Source organism: Peromyscus eremicus, chromosome 5, assembly GCF_949786415.1.
Source record: "Peromyscus eremicus chromosome 5, PerEre_H2_v1, whole genome shotgun sequence".
In the NCBI taxonomy this organism is placed as follows: Eukaryota; Metazoa; Chordata; class Mammalia; order Rodentia; family Cricetidae; genus Peromyscus; species Peromyscus eremicus.
Window position 1 is genome coordinate 85,488,155 of NC_081420.1, and position 17,530 is coordinate 85,505,684.

General features: G+C 55.3%; 1 protein-coding gene across 2 annotated transcripts in view; it reads left to right on the forward strand.

The window, feature by feature from the left end:
* Positions 1–17,530, forward strand: part of Piezo1 (piezo type mechanosensitive ion channel component 1) — a 68,424-nt gene that overhangs the window by 47,464 nt on the left and 3,430 nt on the right. Inside the window, exons 13-50 of one of the 2 annotated variants that reach the window (XM_059263875.1) lie at positions 983–1,094; positions 1,183–1,361; positions 1,443–1,591; positions 1,733–1,915; positions 2,159–2,289; positions 2,737–2,897; positions 3,039–3,215; positions 3,593–3,718; positions 3,802–4,002; positions 4,424–4,628; positions 6,776–6,880; positions 7,409–7,562; positions 7,652–7,895; positions 7,974–8,070; positions 8,164–8,335; positions 8,895–8,984; positions 9,060–9,160; positions 9,615–9,686; positions 10,045–10,145; positions 10,754–10,859; positions 10,930–10,989; positions 11,074–11,246; positions 11,379–11,488; positions 11,702–11,908; positions 12,114–12,372; positions 12,438–12,626; positions 12,781–13,090; positions 13,424–13,556; positions 13,645–13,792; positions 13,911–14,125; positions 14,270–14,428; positions 14,514–14,661; positions 16,191–16,379; positions 16,488–16,580; positions 16,672–16,844; positions 16,910–17,032; positions 17,107–17,186; positions 17,271–17,487. In XM_059263875.1, the coding sequence (XP_059119858.1) occupies positions 983–1,094; positions 1,183–1,361; positions 1,443–1,591; positions 1,733–1,915; positions 2,159–2,289; positions 2,737–2,897; positions 3,039–3,215; positions 3,593–3,718; positions 3,802–4,002; positions 4,424–4,628; positions 6,776–6,880; positions 7,409–7,562; positions 7,652–7,895; positions 7,974–8,070; positions 8,164–8,335; positions 8,895–8,984; positions 9,060–9,160; positions 9,615–9,686; positions 10,045–10,145; positions 10,754–10,859; positions 10,930–10,989; positions 11,074–11,246; positions 11,379–11,488; positions 11,702–11,908; positions 12,114–12,372; positions 12,438–12,626; positions 12,781–13,090; positions 13,424–13,556; positions 13,645–13,792; positions 13,911–14,125; positions 14,270–14,428; positions 14,514–14,661; positions 16,191–16,379; positions 16,488–16,580; positions 16,672–16,844; positions 16,910–17,032; positions 17,107–17,186; positions 17,271–17,487 (5,852 nt within the window). The remainder of the gene's footprint in view (positions 1–982; positions 1,095–1,182; positions 1,362–1,442; positions 1,592–1,732; positions 1,916–2,158; positions 2,290–2,736; positions 2,898–3,038; positions 3,216–3,592; positions 3,719–3,801; positions 4,003–4,423; positions 4,629–6,775; positions 6,881–7,408; positions 7,563–7,651; positions 7,896–7,973; positions 8,071–8,163; positions 8,336–8,894; positions 8,985–9,059; positions 9,161–9,614; positions 9,687–10,044; positions 10,146–10,753; positions 10,860–10,929; positions 10,990–11,073; positions 11,247–11,378; positions 11,489–11,701; positions 11,909–12,113; positions 12,373–12,437; positions 12,627–12,780; positions 13,091–13,423; positions 13,557–13,644; positions 13,793–13,910; positions 14,126–14,269; positions 14,429–14,513; positions 14,662–16,190; positions 16,380–16,487; positions 16,581–16,671; positions 16,845–16,909; positions 17,033–17,106; positions 17,187–17,270; positions 17,488–17,530) is intronic. The other variant, XM_059263876.1, reaches the window with a different exon arrangement.

Consider the following 17,530-nt stretch of genomic DNA (forward strand, 5'->3'; position numbering starts at 1 on the left):
CACATCTGGGCAGTGGTGGGATTTTTGCCTGGGAACCCAAGAGGATAATAGTGTTAACTGGTCACTTGTTCAATTGGGTAGAGACTGTAGGAGAATATGGTTAATATGGTTTTGGGGTTTGTTTTTGTTTTTGTTTTTCCAGACAGTGTTTCTCTGTGTAGCTTTGGAGCCTGTCCTGGAACTCACTCTGTAGACCAGGCCTGCCTCTGCCTCCTGAGTGCTGGGATTAAAGGCGTGCACCACCACCGTCCAGCCGTAGGAGAGAATGTCTTAGGTCAACATTGAGTTACTATGGGTCCACCCTGGAATATAGAAGTTGTGCTGGGTGTGGCGGTGCATGCCTTCAGTCCCAGCACTGGGGAGGCAGAGGCAGGTGGAGCTCTGTGAGGCCAGCTTGGTCTACAGAGTGAGTTCCAGGACAGCCCAGGATACACAGATAAACCCTGTTTCAAAAAAACCAAATACACGTATGTGGTGTATGTGTTCAAAACCTGTTTGCTGAGTGACTGGCATGTGCTGTTGCAGATGCTACCTCCATGTCCTTGATGCTGTGGGAGTCCCTGTGTATTCTGCCTGCCTGACAGGGCTCCATTATGTGACTCTGGGTGTCCGTGACTTGTGTCTGGTCAGTTGGTTCTTGAGTCACCCAGGTGTTCCTGCATGAGGAGGTGTTTAACAGTGTCTTGATGCCTGCCCACTGTTTGTGGGCTGATGGATTGTAATGTATCTCGTGAGACTGTGAGCCTATATGTGTACTAGTATGAACATCTGTATGCATGTGAGCGTCAACACGTGAGTTTGGCCGAAGTATGTAAGATTGTGAACCTGGGTCTGTGAGGCTTTCATGTGGATCCGTGGATCTGTGGCCATGTAAGCCTACACATGTGAGTGAGGTTGGATTCGTGGTCATGGGAGGGGCCGAGGGCTTTCCATGGCCCTATGTCACGGACTGGGTCCTCGGTGACACCCCTGCTCCCCACAGCTGCTCTACCTGCTCACATTCTGGCTCCTGTTGCGCCAATTTGTGAAGGAGAAGCTGCTGAAGAAGGCCAAGGTGCCTGTTGGACTGCTGGAGGTCACAGTGGCAGAGACAGGTGAGTAGCATGTGGGGTGGGACGACCTCCACCCCCACTGTCCTCTCTCTGCCAAGGCCGTCACTCTGCCTTCTGTCCTGTTCTGCAGAGCCCACACAGACTCAGACACTGCTGCGGAGCCTGGGGGAGCTGGTCACAGGCATCTATGCCAAGTACTGGATCTACGTGTGCGCTGGCATGTTCATCGTGGTCAGCTTCGCAGGCCGCCTGGTGGTCTACAAAATTGTCTACATGTTCCTTTTCCTGTTGTGCCTCACCTTGTTCCAGGTGCCCACCGTGATGGGCAGGCAGGGCTAGTGAGTGGGGCTCTGTCCCTCACCTGCCCTGCTCACCAGTTACCACCTGTAGGTCTACTACAGCCTGTGGAGGAAGCTGCTCCGTGTCTTCTGGTGGCTGGTGGTAGCCTACACCATGCTGGTGCTCATTGCGGTGTATACCTTCCAGTTCCAGGACTTCCCCACCTACTGGCGCAACCTCACCGGCTTCACAGATGAGCAGTGAGTCGGGCGCAGCCGAGCTGCTCCCTTCGGGGCAGCCGTGGCACCTTCTCTGGTTCCTAGCCTGTGCCTCGGCTCTGCTCCTGTTCACGTGGGTCTGGGGCAGGGCAGAGTGAGGTGCTGATGGCTATCTTCTGCCAGGTTGGGGGACCTGGGCCTGGAGCAGTTCAGCGTGTCGGAGCTCTTTTCCAGCATCCTCATCCCGGGCTTCTTCCTGCTGGCCTGCATCCTGCAGCTGCACTACTTCCACCGGCCCTTCATGCAACTCACTGACCTGGAGCACGTGCCCCCACCGGGCACCCGTCGCCCCCGATGGGCTCACAGGTTCACTGCCTTCAAGGGCCACGGGTGCTGCGTGTTTTCTTAGTTTGTGGGGCTGGGGGGTGACATTGGGAGCTGTGTCGTAGGGTTAGCTGAGCCTTCTCAGCTTGAAGAGGAGCCGTGGTGCTGTTCTGGTCCATGTTTCACAGATGAAACACAGTGGGGATGTTGTGCAGAGATGGGGGCTGCCCCCAGGGAGAGAAGAGAGGGCAGCACAGGCAGGAAGTGACTCTCGGATTCCCCCAGGCAGGACACAGTGAGCCAGGCCCCTCTGCTACAGCAGCAGGAGGAGGAAGAGGAAGTCTTCAGGGATGATGGGCTGGGCATGGATGGGCCAGGCATGGATGGGCCCCACCAGGCCACACAGGTCCCCGAGGGTGAGTCTGGAAAGGGTGGGCAGAACACAGCCCCACAAGGCACACAGGGTGTCAAGGAGTGGGCCTGTTCAGTTCTGCCACCTCCTGGATGTGGATTTGAGGAAGGCACACCTGAGCCCCAAGGGCTCAACCCTCCTTTCTGGCTCCACCCTTGTCCTCGAGCCCAAGCCCCTCCTCACCAAGCTCCACCCCACCCCATCCCCACTAAGCCTCATCCTCCTCACCAAGCCCTATCCACTCACCAAGCCATGTCCCTCTCTCTCAGCCTTACCCTTCCTGACTGAACCCCACTCTCTCCTTTATCACTGAGTCCCTCCCCCTTTTACAGTCCACCCTCTTAACAAATCCCACTGAGCTTCTACCTCTTGACTAAGTCCCACCCCTTATCACTTCTGCCCACCCCTTCACCAAGCTCTACCCCTCCTCACAGAGCCCCCACCTTCACAGGTGAAGCCAGCAAATGGGGCCTGGTGGCTGACCGGCTGCTGGACCTAGCGGCCAGCTTCTCTGACGTCCTCACCCGCATCCAGGTGTTTGTGCGGCGCTTGCTCGAGCTGCACATCTTCAAGCTGGTAGCCTTCTACACCGTCTGGGTGGCCCTGAAAGAAGTGAGTGTAGCATCCTGGGCTCAGTTTCCTTGTCTGAAGCAGGGTCACTGGTGGCCTGGCTTGGCTGGCTGCCCTAGAGCCAGGCCTGATGGGTTGTGGCAGTTGTCCTGGATCTAGCCCACTGCCTTCTGTTCTCCACAGGTGTCTGTGATGAACCTGCTGCTGGTGGTGCTGTGGGCCTTTGCCCTGCCCTACCCGCGCTTCCGGCCCATGGCCTCCTGCCTCTCCACTGTGTGGACCTGTATCATCATTGTGTGCAAGATGCTCTATCAGCTCAAGATCGTCAACCCACACGAGTACTCCAGCAACTGCACTGAGGTACAGGCGTGGGGAGGCATCCCTAGGGCCCAGGGGCCTTTGAGGAGTTGTCCCAACTGGAGTGATTCCTCCTGGAATGTGGAGACACTGGACCAGTGATGAGAGTAGAGAGATGCTCTGGACAGCTGTGCCTAGATATTCACCTGGCTCCATCCTTTCTCTCTGGGCGTTTATTTACACCCCTGGCCTTGGCCTGTTCCCTTCCCCATCAAAGTGGTCCCAAGACTGACACAGCCCTGTGAACCTCTGGTAGGGCAGCTGTTGTCTACCCTGGACCCAACTGGAGGTTCAGCTGTGGGATGGGTTTAAGATAGCACCCACAGTCCCCACTCCATCCTGACCTGGGGCCTGAGGCTCGTGCTCACCCCTCTTTGTAGCCCTTCCCCAACAGCACCAACCTGCAGCCCATGGAGATCAACCAGTCTTTGCTGTACCGTGGCCCTGTTGACCCTGCCAATTGGTTCGGGGTGCGGAAGGGCTACCCCAACCTGGGCTATATCCAGGTGAGTGGGGACTGGCAGCCAGGGCGGATGGTCCCTGATGGCCCCTGATGGTCCCCACTGACTGCTGACCCCCACCTTCACAGAACCACCTGCAGATCCTTCTGCTGCTGGTATTTGAGGCTGTGGTGTACCGGCGCCAAGAGCACTACCGCCGCCAGCACCAGCGGGCCCCTCTGCCTGCCCAGGCTGTGTGTGCAGACGGCACCCGCCAGAGGCTGGACCAGGACCTCCTCAGCTGCCTCAAATACTTCATCAACTTTTTCTTCTACAAATTCGGGCTGGAGGTGAGACTGGGTGTCCGCATGTCACTCCTTTTGTCGGGACTGATGGCAGGAGGCTCACCGGAGCATCTGTAAGGATGTCTAAGTGCTCTACCACAGCCTGCCCTGATCTAGCTGAGAGGCTCGCCACAGTGCCCAGGAAGGCCAGAGAGTTCAAACTGTGTCCCCCTGCAGGAGTAGGCCAAGGCTGGCCAGTGTCTGAAGTTAAAGTCTTCCCCAGCCATGGAGCCCCTCATCCCTGAGCCTTGGCCTAATCCTAGAAGTATGGTGGAGATGTGTCTCGCCTCTGCTGCCCTCCTAGGACAGTAGTCTGGGTGACTGGCCAATCTATGACTTCAAGGCAGGGGTCCTCTGAGCCTGTGGACCTGGAGCAGGTCAAAGAGTCCCTTCCTACCATTATGTCCATCCCTTGTATCCCCTCCAGATCTGCTTCCTGATGGCCGTGAATGTGATCGGGCAGCGCATGAACTTCATGGTGATCGTACATGGCTGCTGGCTGGTGGCCATCCTTACGCGTAGGCGCCGTGAGGCCATTGCCCAACTCTGGCCCAATTACTGTCTGTTCCTCACACTGTTCCTGCTGTACCAATACCTGCTGTGCCTGGGCATGCCACCTGCACTGTGCATTGGTAAGCCACAGGTTGAGGGGCTTGGTACGTGTGGTTGCATGGAAACTCACGGGCTTTTCCTTCCTGGGCACATCTAGATTCCTGTCAAGGGCACTCATTATATCCTCTGTGACCTGCACCTTCTTTCTGGGCCACTTGAGCCCTAGTTGTGACATTTTCACACAGTGCTGGCCTGAGTTGGCTTCCTGAGGTGACCGTGCGCCTGCAGGGCTGTGGCCTCTCGTGGCAGCCTACTGCAGCAGCACCGATGTCAAGTATTAAAATGTCTGTATTAAAATGGCGCCAGTTCGTTCTTGTAGCTGTTTTCACTTTGGCCTTTGCCCTGTATTGTAGCAGGCTTTCTGCTGGGCCACCAACCAGCTTCCAAATCATGATACGGAGACTTTTTCTTAGTTATGAGTGCTCCACCTCATCTTAAGCTTGTCCCACTAGCTCTTATAACTTAAATTAACCTGTTTCTCTTCATTTACATTTTGCCTCAGAGCCTTTTACCTTTCTTTCCTTCTGTATGTCCTACTCTGTGTCTGGCTGGCTGGTGGCTGCCTGGCTGATTGGCCCTGGGTATCTCCCTCTATTTCTCCCTCCTCTTCTCTTCTCTTCTCTCTTTTTCTCTGGAGCCTAGATTCCTCCTCCTACCTATTCTCTCTGCCTGCCAGCCCCGCCTATCCCTCTATTGCCTAACTGTTGGCTATTTAGCTTTTTATTAGCCCAATCAGGTGCCTTAGGCAGGCAAGGTAAAACAAATGCTACACATCTTTACGTAACTAAACAAATGCAGCATAAACAAATGTAACACGTCTTTGCGTAACTAAACAAATACCCCAGTCCTATTCAGACAGGACTTTAGGACAGACCTATTGTGACTAGGTCACTATCTATGGTCCACATGACTAGTGGTGTCTCCTCCTTCCTTTGAAACATGGTTTTCTGTGACTCTTACTGGTTCCTTTCTTCCCAGCACCTTCTGGGGTCTTCACTCAGTGATCTTCCAGTTTGTCACTGTCTCCCTACAGTACCTAGACCACTTTCTTTTATTTATTTTATTTTTTATTTATTTGTTTTATTTAAATAGCACTTTTTTCATTTATTTTACGTACTGACCTCAGTTTCCCATCCTATGTCTCTAAGACTCCCAGCAATAGTGGAGAGGATGCCTGAACTGGCCATCTACTGTAATCAGATTGGTGACCATTTTGGTTTGATATAGTACTAGTTGTACTCTGGTATTCCATCCTTCAGGTTTGATGAGTTCACAGAAGGCCCTGGTTCTTTCATTTCTTTATTTATTTTCGTTCTTTGAGACAGAGTTTCTCTGTGTAGCCCTAGCTGTCCTGGAACTCATACTGTAGACCAGGCTGGCCTGGAACTCACTGAGATCTGCCTGCCTCTGCCTCCTGAGTGCTGGGATTGAAGGCATGCACCACCACTGCCAAGCTTGGGTCCTGGTTCTTGACAAGTGTGCCAAACACCCTGATTACTCCTTAATGCAGCCCTCTGAAGTCAGCCCTGCCCTTCCTCGGGTATCAGTCTATCTTCTGGCAGTCCAGAATGTCACAGAGTAGAAGGGTGCAGTGTGCTCTGTTGTGATTGGTTTCTTTCTCTTAGTGTGTGCAGACAAAATTCCTCAGGTGTTTGCTTTCTGTTAGCAGGTGATGACAGGGTCTCTCAGGGGTACATATTCACTTAGGTGGAATTCTTCTGGGTGTTGTTGCCTCAGCAACAATATTCAGGGTGTATGGTGCCATAATAGTTGAAGGATTTCTGGATTATTTCCGGCTTTGGGTTATTATTTTATATGTTTCATGCTATGAAATTGTTTGAACCATAATTCATTCCAAGTACTGGCATCTCCTTGGGAGGTACCTGCCCTGTCTCGGGTGAGGCTCACCATGGTCTGCCTTCTGACCCATTGGTGGGCTCCTCTGCCCTCCCCAACCCCCCAAGCCTGGTGTAGTTTCTGCTTAGAAATCATGTCCTGCTGGACTCTCTGCATCTGTGGGTCAGTGTTCTTGAGACTGTGTGAGTGGTGTTGAGAACAGGTTCTAACCATGCTGGAAGTGTGACACAGCCACTGGCCTCTGAGACTCCTGGTAGCAGAGGGGGGTGAGGACAGCTTGTGCTCTTTCTGATGTGTCCCCTACCCACAGACTACCCATGGCGCTGGAGCCAGGCCATCCCCATGAATTCTGCTCTCATCAAGTGGCTGTACCTGCCTGACTTCTTCAGAGCCCCCAACTCTACCAACCTTATCAGTAAGTGCAATCCCACCACTCACCCCAGGATACCCGCTCACCCCACAGGAGAGTGTAAGGACTCCATAGGCGGGGTGCTTGTTGGATATGCGGGGACCTTTGCCCGGAACCAGCAAGGGACACGTTGTCTAGGTGTTGACAATTGAGTGGTGCGTCATTCCATAGGAGAGTCCTGCTACTGCGCAGCCTCATCCTGATGGGGCTGAAGGTCTGACCCTTACGCAAGGAAAACATGTCCAAGAGTGTATGGGTGAACACAGTGATACAGACCTGTGTGGTCACAGGTGTGCACACTGACGGCCCTACAGTGTGCAGGGAGAGCTACAGCAGCCCACGCTCCCTGACACGTGTGCATGTGTACAGCACACATACAGACCGGTGTGTCCTCAGTCTGACACCTTCCTGGTTCCAGCTTTTATGTATAGACACTTTCTCAGCTGTGAAATGGGAGCGGCCCCTCGGCCCCTGGCAGTACATTCTTCCTCATGTGCAAGCTGCGAGCCCTGCAGCAGCTCTCCTGTCCCGCAGGTGACTTCCTCCTGCTGCTCTGCGCCTCCCAGCAGTGGCAGGTATTCTCGGCCGAGCGGACAGAGGAGTGGCAGCGCATGGCTGGCATCAACACCGACCACCTGGAGCCCCTGCGTGGGGAGCCCAACCCTGTACCCAACTTCATCCACTGCAGGTAGGTCCCACACTGCCCGCTCTGAAGCACCTGCTAAGAGGGCGTAGCTGGGCTGACCCAGCAACCTCAGTGATGTCCCCACTTGCCAGGTCCTATCTGGATATGCTGAAGGTGGCCATCTTCCGCTACCTGTTCTGGCTGGTGCTTGTGGTGGTGTTTATCACAGGGGCCACCCGCATCAGCATTTTCGGGCTGGGGTACCTGCTGGCCTGCTTCTACCTGCTGCTCTTCGGCACTACCCTGCTCCAGAAGGAGACACGAGCCCAACTCGTGCTGTGGGACTGCCTCATCCTCTATAATGTCACAGTCATCATCTCCAAGAATATGCTGTCGGTGAGCAGACTGCCCACCCAACCTGCCCCAGGCCTCCCCGGGAGCCCTGGGTTAACCTGTCCCCTCTCCTGACCCCAGCTCCTGTCCTGTGTCTTCGTGGAGCAAATGCAGAGCAACTTCTGCTGGGTCATCCAGCTCTTCAGCCTCGTGTGCACAGTAAAAGGCTACTACAATCGTGAGTGGGCAAGAAGCGTGGGGGAGGGGCAGGCACAGGACTTCCCACTGCTTCTGACACTGACCCCTAGCCATGCTGGTCTCTGCCTCGCAGCCAAAGAGATGATGAGCAGAGACCGGGACTGCCTGCTGCCTGTGGAGGAGGCTGGTATCATCTGGGACAGTGTCTGTTTCTTCTTCCTGCTGCTGCAGCGGCGCGTCTTTCTCAGCCACTACTTCCTGCATGTCAGTGCTGAGCTGAAGGCCACTGCCCTGCAGGCCTCCAGGTCTGCCTAGCTGCTTCACCCTGGGGTGGGGAAGAGTCCCTCCCTCATCCCAGCACAGGTTTCCCCTAGAATAACATCTCCTCTTGACCCTGTCACCAAAAGGGAGAGCAAAGGACTCCTAGCACCTTGGTATCATCAGAGCTGCCTTATTACCTATGGCTGAGAAGACAGTGTGGCCCTGCAGTGTTTTAGCCCAGCATGTGGCCCAGATTGGCCTGAGTGTCCCCCACCAGCTGGAGGGCTATGACATGGTATCATGCTCCCAGCAGAGGCCTCTGCCCCTGGAGCTGAACTTAGGGTCAGCGTTTTCATCTTCTACCCCAGAGTTGCCACCCAATGCCCCTTCCTGTGATGGCTTACCACCCCAGGAAAAGAGATGGCAGAAGATATTTCTTCCCTCATGGCTGCGGGTGGCCGGTGTCTCCCAGCACATGCCTCAGTATTAGTAGGAGGACCAGGCGGGCTCCCTAGGGGCAGGGGCTTGAGCCTAGACAATCCCAAAGGTAGAGAAAACCCATGCATCTGGAGATGAGTGCTGAAATCTCAGTCTTCCCTGCAGGGGTTTTGCCCTCTACAACGCAGCCAACCTTAAGAGCATCAACTTCCACCGCCAGATTGAAGAGAAGTCCCTGGCCCAGCTGAAAAGACAGTAGGTGTCATCTGGGCTAGGGACCCTTTGACCCTTCTGGCCAGCCTGGCACTCAGAGCTCCTTCCTATTTGCAGGATGAAGCGCATCCGTGCCAAACAGGAGAAGTACAGGCAGAGCCAGGCAAGCCGTGGCCAACTCCAGTCCACAGACTCCCAGGATCCCAGCCAGGAGCCAGGTAAGCATGGACAAAACCCAGAACCTCAGAGGATGCCCGCCACACACACATACTGCATCCAGGCATGTTCATGCTGCTGGAACCTCCCTGCACCTGTGCAAGTGGGCCCCACACCCTTGTCCTGTACTGCGCTACGTATAAGTGATGTGCCACAGGACCCTGCTCCCTGTCCTGTGCTATGTGTAAGTGGCATGCTTCAGGACCCTGCCCCCAGTCCTGTGCCATGTGATGTGTTTCCCTCTGTCCCAGCAGGCCAGAAGGCCACCTGGAACTGTCCCCTGCACTTGTGACCCCTCTCCATCCCTCCAGGGCTCTGAGACATGTGGCACCACATGGAACCTTGTCACTGCAGGAGTTCTGTGTCTGTTTCTGTCTCTGCCATGTGCCCTTGTGCCCAAGATAGGCTGCCCTACAGCCTCCCTTGCCTGTTCACGCTTGCCTTGCCCCTCCACAGGGCCGGACAGCCCAGGGGGCTCCTCCCCGCCACGGAGACAGTGGTGGCGCCCCTGGCTGGACCACGCCACAGGTACCCTGCCTTGACCCCTCTGCACTTCTGCTATTGACCCTGATGCTTACTAGCTTTTCCTTGTCCTGTCTGGTCGTGTCAGGCTCTCTGACCTGTGTTCTGTGCATGGACCACCTTCCTCATCCTGCTGAACCCTGGATGGGATAGTTCTAGTGGGAAGGGAGGCACTCAAGCCAGGCCACGTGGGTGAAAGATGCTGAGGGGGAACATCATCCTTAACAATGGGTCTGCTACCACCCAACTCAAAACTGAAGATAGGAACTCCAGGATTTTCAGGGTCTGGCTGGGGAGGAATCAGCTCTGCCATGGAGACTGGCTCTCACATACACATCCACTTTCCTACCCCTGCTGACTATAGTCATCCACTCTGGGGACTACTTCCTGTTTGAGTCGGATAGCGAGGAGGAAGAGGAGGCCCTACCTGAGGACCCCAGACCTGCAACGCAGAATGCCTTCCAGGTGAGTTGGAGCCTTGCCTCCTGCTCTGTTGATGGAGTTCCTGAGTGGGGCAGTATGGGGGGACAGGCATCTGAGGGCCTTGGAGTCCAGCTCCTGCATATTGAAGAGGTCCACCTAGCCCATCAGACCTGTCCAGGCAGCTAGGGAGACAGGCTGTAGATGCAAGGGTTAGAGGTGGCCAACTGTGCCCCTCTGCTACATTTCATGAAAGTTCTGGCTCTGACACCCTCGGCCTTACCTCCTGGGCTCTATGACTGCACCTGGTCTGAGAGAAAGGCTACATGTGTCTGATGGATACTGGTGTCCTGGGACCTGGAGAGGCCCTTGTCCATCTTTGAGGCCCTGGCACTGAGGGATAGGTCATGCTGGGCAGCTGCATGTCTGTCTTCCTATCACAGTCTCTGGAGTCCATTTCCAGAGAGGGCTTGGGGAGGTGAAGACCCACAGCTGGATAGAGAGCAAGAGCTAGGATCTGGTCCATGACCGACCAGATCTAGTATATATGGCTGTCCCTCCATCGGCTTCCTTGGGAGGGGACTATGATGCCAGGCTGAATGGATATCTCAGCTAGAGATGCCAGGGTCCTAACCAAGAAATCTGGCTGGCAGATGGCATACCAGGCATGGGTAACCAATGCCCAGACAGTGCTGAGGCAGCGTCGGGAACAGGCACGGGAACAGGCACGGCAGGAGCAGGCAGGACAACTGGCTTCTGGTGAGTTGTGCTTGGGGGCTCCAGTAGGGGAGCTGCAGGGCCACCTGATGCTGATTATCCCTGTGCCCAGGAGGTGACTTGAGCCAGGAGGTGGAGCCAGCAGAGGCCCCAGAGGATGAGATGCCAGCAGGTATGTGGGCTTTCTGGGGAGGGGGCAGGGGGCTGAAGGCTTGTGTGGCCAGCCAACCCTCCAGCACCATCCTGCTCTTTGTAGGCCGCAGCCATATGATGCAACGTGTCCTGAACACCATGCAGTTCCTGTGGGTGCTGGGCCAGGCCTCCGTAGACGGGCTAACACGCTGGCTGTGCACATTCACAAAGCACCACCACACCATGAGCGACGTGCTTCGTGCAGAGCGCTACCTGCTCACCCAGGAACTTCTGCGGGTAAGGGCCACTTGGGCCAAGCCTCTCCTATACCTCATCAAGGCCATGCTCATACCTACTACCTGCTGAGCACATGTGGAGCAGAGCTGGGCCCATCTCAAGGGCCTGAGAGTTTCTCCATGCTCTCTGCAGGGTGGAGAGGTACGCCGAGGGGTGCTAGACCAGCTTTACGTGAGCGAAGCTGAGACCACACTGCCAGCAGGTCCCACGGAGACCCGTGATGGACCCAGCACAGCCTCAAGGTTGGTGCAGGGTCCAGGGGGCCTGGGGTGAGCCAGGGTCCCCATTTTTGCTTGTTCTCTGGCCCAAAGCAGGGACTGATCCCTGGGCTGCTGACAGATCATCAGGGTCTAACACTGTTCAGTCTCAGCTACTTCTGGTTACTCTCCAGGCATCACTCCTCTATCCTTCCCCAGAGCCTAAGGATTGGCCCTCTGTGACCTTTTCTCCCACAGTGGGCTGGGAGCTGAAGAGCCTTTGAGTAGCATGACAGACGATACCAGCAGCCCCCTGAGCACAGGCTATAACACCCGCAGTGGCAGCGAGGAGATTATCACTGACACTGGGGACCTGCAGGCTGAGACCTCCCTGCATGGCTCCCAGGAGCTTCTAGCCAATGCTCGCACACGGATGCGCACAGCCAGTGAGCTGCTCCTGGACAGGTGGGACAGGGCTAGGCTGAGTGCGGGATTTCAAGGGAATTCTCCTGAGCAGGAAGCCCAGTGGGAGGTGCTGGGTGAGAGGGGTGGGGCAGGAACTGGCTAGGCCTTGGGTTGGAGTCTGTCTGTTGCCATGGCTGCAGGCTGGGCTCTGCACCCTAGGGGTGCTCCTGGCTCTTGCCCCCAAACTCCTGTGGTCTTGTGGCAGGCGCCTACGCATCCACGAGCTGGAGGAGGCTGAGGAGTTTGCAGCACAGCAGGGCCGGACTCTGCGGCTGCTAAGAGCCGTGTACCAGTGTGTGGCGGCACACTCAGAGCTGCTTTGCTACTTCATCATCATCCTCAACCACATGGTGACAGCCTCGGCTGCCTCCCTGGTGCTCCCCATGCTCATTTTCCTGTGGGCCATGCTGACCATCCCAAGGCCCAGCAAGCGTTTCTGGATGACAGCCATTGTCTTCACTGAGGTGGGTGGCAGCTTGTAGGGCTGGGGCGGGGCCACCTGGCCCATGCTGAGTGCCCTGTTCTGCAGGTCATGGTGGTCACCAAGTACCTGTTCCAGTTTGGCTTCTTCCCCTGGAATAGCTACGTGGTGCTGCGGCGCTATGAGAACAAGCCCTACTTCCCTCCACGTATCCTGGGTCTTGAGAAAACTGACAGTTACATCAAGTATGATCTGGTGCAGCTCCTGGCCCTCTTCTTCCACCGCTCCCAGCTACTGGTGAGCCCACAAGCCAGTCCTGGGGTGGCCGGGGCTCCTTGGAAACTCCAGGCGTTCTTGAGCCCAGAGGCTGGATGCTTGACTGGCCCAGCATGGGTCTGGTCTAAATATGGCCTGGGCTGGCGTCCTGACTGCTCCTCCATATTCCCCACAGTGCTATGGCCTGTGGGACCATGAGGAGGACAGTTTTTCCAAGGACCACTGTAGGAATAGTGAGAAGGACCAGGAGGCTGAGGAAGAGTCAGAAGCTATGCTGGAATCGCAGCCCGAGGCAGGCACTGGGCATCCCGAGGAGCTGGTGTTGGCTGGTACCCCCAGGGACCACATCCAAGGGAAAGGAAATGTTAGATCGAAGGATGGGATCCAAGAGCCCCTAGAGGACCCTAAGCCCCAGCACAAGAGGCACATCAGCATACGCTTCAGGAGGAAGAAGACTCCGGGACCCAAAGGAGCAGCGGCTATGGGTGAGAGTCCAGGCTAGACCCCTGCAGATTCCTAGGAGGGGAGGAGACACAGATGGCCAGCCCAGCACAGGGACAATCCTTTGGGAAGCACACAACTGCTCAGTATCCTCCCTGTATCTGTCCTTGGAGTTGTCCCTATACCCAGGATGAGATATCTATGGGCCTGGGCTGAAGTCTCAAGGCTACCCCAAGAAAGGACACAGCAGCAGTTGCTCTCTCACTGATGACTGGGGGGAGGTTCCTGTGCTGTCCGTAAAGTGGGGTGATGCTAGCTTGTTGGAATGGACAGCTGGACCCTGGTGGGTTCAGTGACATTTCCCTGGACACTCACAGAGGCTGAGGAAGAGGAGGAGGAAGAAAAAGAAGCTGCAGGGAGGAAGAGCCCACATCACGCTCGAGGAAGATTGAAGATTCAGGAAAGAATGAAGGCAGCGGGGCGCCGGCTGCAGAGCTTCTGCCTGTCACTGTGAGCAACCTGGCTGGGAATGGTGGGCACTGGGGCAGGAAGGTAGTCCCTCGCTGGATACCCACCCTCCGAGGCTGTCCATCCACAGAGCTCAGGGCATCTATCAACCCCTGCGGCGTTTCTTCCACGACATTCTGCACACCAAGTACCGAGCAGCCACAGATGTCTACGCTCTCATGTTCCTGGCTGACATTGTCGATTTCATCATCATCATCTTTGGTTTCTGGGCCTTTGGGGTAAGTGGACCTAGGACCCCCGAGTGGATGACTGGCTTCTAGGCCTTTGGAGAGCACGGGCTCAGAACTCTCAGGTGCGCTACGGCTCCATCTCCACAACCTGTGTTCTCTACTACAGAAGCACTCCGCAGCCACGGACATCGCATCCTCACTGTCAGATGACCAGGTGCCGGAGGCCTTCCTCTTCATGCTGCTGGTCCAGTTCAGCACCATGGTCATTGACCGTGCCCTCTACCTGCGCAAGACCGTACTGGGCAAGCTGGCCTTTCAGGTGGTCCTGGTGGTGGCTATTCACTTTTGGATGTTCTTTATCTTGCCAGCCGTCACTGAGAGGTAGGTGACATGAGGCACTGCCCCCAGGGGCCTCAGTCTGCCCTGACGCACTAGACGCTCTGGGTGTGGCACAGTTTGAGTTGGCCTCCAGAACTCTTTCTGTCGGGTTCACCCTCCCTGACATCCTGTCCCTGTTCCATTCAGAATGTTCAGCCAGAATGCAGTGGCCCAGCTGTGGTACTTCGTGAAGTGCATTTACTTTGCCCTGTCTGCCTACCAGATCCGCTGTGGCTACCCCACCCGTATCCTGGGCAACTTCCTCACCAAGAAGTACAATCATGTAAACCTCTTCCTTTTCCAGGGGTGAGTGTGGTCTGCCTAGGGATCATGAAGAGCAGGTAGAAGCCAGTGTAGGCTATCCCTGCTAATGGATCCCTGGCCTCGGCAGGTTCCGTCTAGTGCCATTCCTGGTGGAGCTGAGGGCCGTCATGGACTGGGTGTGGACTGACACCACACTGTCCCTGTCGAACTGGATGTGTGTAGAAGACATCTATGCCAACATCTTCATCATCAAATGCAGTCGAGAAACAGAGAAGGTGCCAGGGTAGAGGATGGATGGATATCTCTTGGGAGTTTACAACCCACATGCACAGCAGCCCAGAGAAAGGAGCTTTGTAGATCTCATGGACAGCTGCAGTGGGTCTAGGGGGCAGCAGGGGACGGTGGACTGGGCCCTTGGGTTTGGGAGGTGGCAGCAGGCAGATGTTAGCTGTTTGTTACCAGGGCTGTTTCTTAGTTTAGTATATTCACAAAGTACATGCACTCACCATTGCAGCCAGCTTTAGGATATCACCACCCCACCAAGAAACCTTGTCCCCTTTATTAATTGTTCCCCACTTCCCCTCTCCACCCCTGGTGGTCTACAGTCTACTTCCTGTCTGTGGTTTGCCCATTTGTTAACACAGAACCATTTGGTACCAGGCTTCCTCCCCTCAGCCGTGTTCTCCAGGTTCCTCCTTGTAGTGGGTCAGTACTCCACCCCTTAGACCTTAGCACTCCTTAGCTTCCATGGAGTGCGGAGACCCCAGTGTGTCTCTACCTTTCCATCGGTGGACTGCTGCTGTTTTCACTGTGTGTCTGCTTATACATGGCACTTAGGAGGTCACTGTTCTGTCATTGTGAACTGTTTCTGAAGTGGCTGCATCTCTCTCACCAGCTAACTGAAGTTCCAATGTTTGACAGTTCATGTGCTGCTGCCCGATTATCTTCCTTAGAGAAACATCTATTCAAATTACATCCTAGGTGTGGTCAAGTCATCTGTTAGATTTGTAAGCATTCTGTGTAGGCTTTGGCTACTCCATCCCACCTCATAGCTGCTCTACACTCTCTCATGCCCTGGTTGTCCTTGCTTAAAACAAACAAACAAACAAACAAATTCATTATTCGTAATTATGTGTGGGTACACATAAGTGCAGGTGCCTGTGGAGACCAGAAGAGGGCACTAGATTCCTCTGGAGCTGTAGTTACAGGCAGTTGTGAGCCACCCAGCCAACATGCCTTCTGGAAACTGAACTCTGGACTTCTACAAGAGTAGTGCTTTCTCATTATCTTTTTTTTTTTTTTTTTTTTTTTTTTTTTTTTGGTTTTTCGAGACAGGGTTTCTCTGTGTAGTTTTGGTGCCTGGCCTGGATCTCGCTCTGTAGACCAGGCCGGCCTCGAACTCACAAAGATCCGCCTGGCTCTGCCTCCCGAGTGCTGGGATTAAAGGCGTGCACCACCACCACCCGGCCATTATCACTTTTGAAACACAAAGTTAATTTAAAAAATACTGTTTTCCTGTTTGTGTTCACTTCTGGTGTTCCCCAAAAGTCTATAAGATTGCAGAGATGTGTCTTCTGGGCATTTAAACTCACAGCAAGCTCTCTGCTCCAATGTCCTTGCTTGCAGCTGTGCAGAAAGTAGACTCCCTTCTCTTGTGAGTGTGGCATGCAGCTAATGTCCCAGCCCCATTCACTAAAGCAGCTGACTCTATTATTTCAGACCTCAGGCCTATTCAGTGTCACCAGGTTGAGGCTTGTGGCCTGCAGCCAAGGGGCTGGGAGGGTGACCAGTATCTCCCTTCCAGAAATACCCACAACCCAAAGGACAGAAGAAGAAGAAAATCGTCAAGTATGGTATGGGTGGCCTCATCATCCTCTTCCTCATTGCTATCATCTGGTTCCCACTGCTCTTCATGTCACTGATACGCTCTGTGGTGGGTGTCGTCAACCAGCCCATTGATGTCACTGTTACCCTCAAGCTGGGCGGCTATGAGGTGAGTAGCCAGCCTCCAGCCTGCCCATTCCCCCATTAGCAAGGACACACCCACTCCTTGCAGGCTGCGGGTGGTTCCGTGCTGATCATGCATCCATCCCATCCCTAGCCGCTGTTCACCATGAGCGCCCAGCAGCCTTCCATAGTGCCTTTCACGCAGCAGGCCTATGAGGAGCTGTCCCAGCAGTTTGACCCCTACCCAGTAAGTGCCCTGCCCTGTATCCACGTGGTGTGAGGTGGGCTGGCAGGGAAAAGGTGACCCGCTGCCTCTAACCGAGGTATGCTCCACACAGCTAGCCATGCAGTTCATTAGCCAGTACAGTCCCGAGGACATCGTCACTGCACAGATCGAGGGCAGCTCTGGGGCACTGTGGCGCATCAGCCCCCCAAGCCGGGCCCAGATGAAGCAGGAGCTGTACAATGGCACAGCTGACATCACACTACGCTTCACCTGGAATTTCCAAAGGTGGGTCCCGTGCTTACAGGGGTCTGGGGGATGCCCCACACTGCCTAACACTGCCCACCCCCTAGGGACCTGGCCAAGGGTGGCAGAGTGGAGTATACCAATGAGAAGCACACCTTGGAGCTGGCCCCCAACAGTACAGAACGGAGGCAGTTGGCCCAACTGCTCGAGGGCAGACCTGACCAGTCAGTGTGAGTGGAGGCCACCGTGGGGCAGGTGGGCAGGGGAGCCTAAGATGCCCCTGACTTGCTGACTCCTTCCACAGGGTCATTCCTCACCTCTTCCCCAAGTACATTCGTGCTCCCAATGGGCCTGAAGCCAATCCGGTGAAGCAGCTGCAGCCAGGTGAATGTGGGACCAGGGTGCTGGGATACCGCCTAGGCCAGGGATGGGTGGTAGCCCGACTCTTAACTACCCCACTCAACTCAGATGAGGAAGACGACTATCTTGGTGTGCGCATCCAGCTGCGGAGGGAGCAAGTGGGCACAGGGGCCTCCGGGGGGCAAGCAGACACAAAGGCCTCTGACTTCCTGGAGTGGTGGGTGATTGAGCTGCAGGACTGCCAGGCTGACTGCAACCTGCTGCCCATGGTCATCTTCAGTGACAAGGTCAGCCCACCTAGCCTCGGCTTCCTGGCTGGCTATGGGTGAGTACTGCAGAGGAATCTCCTACAGCCTGCCTCCCCCAGG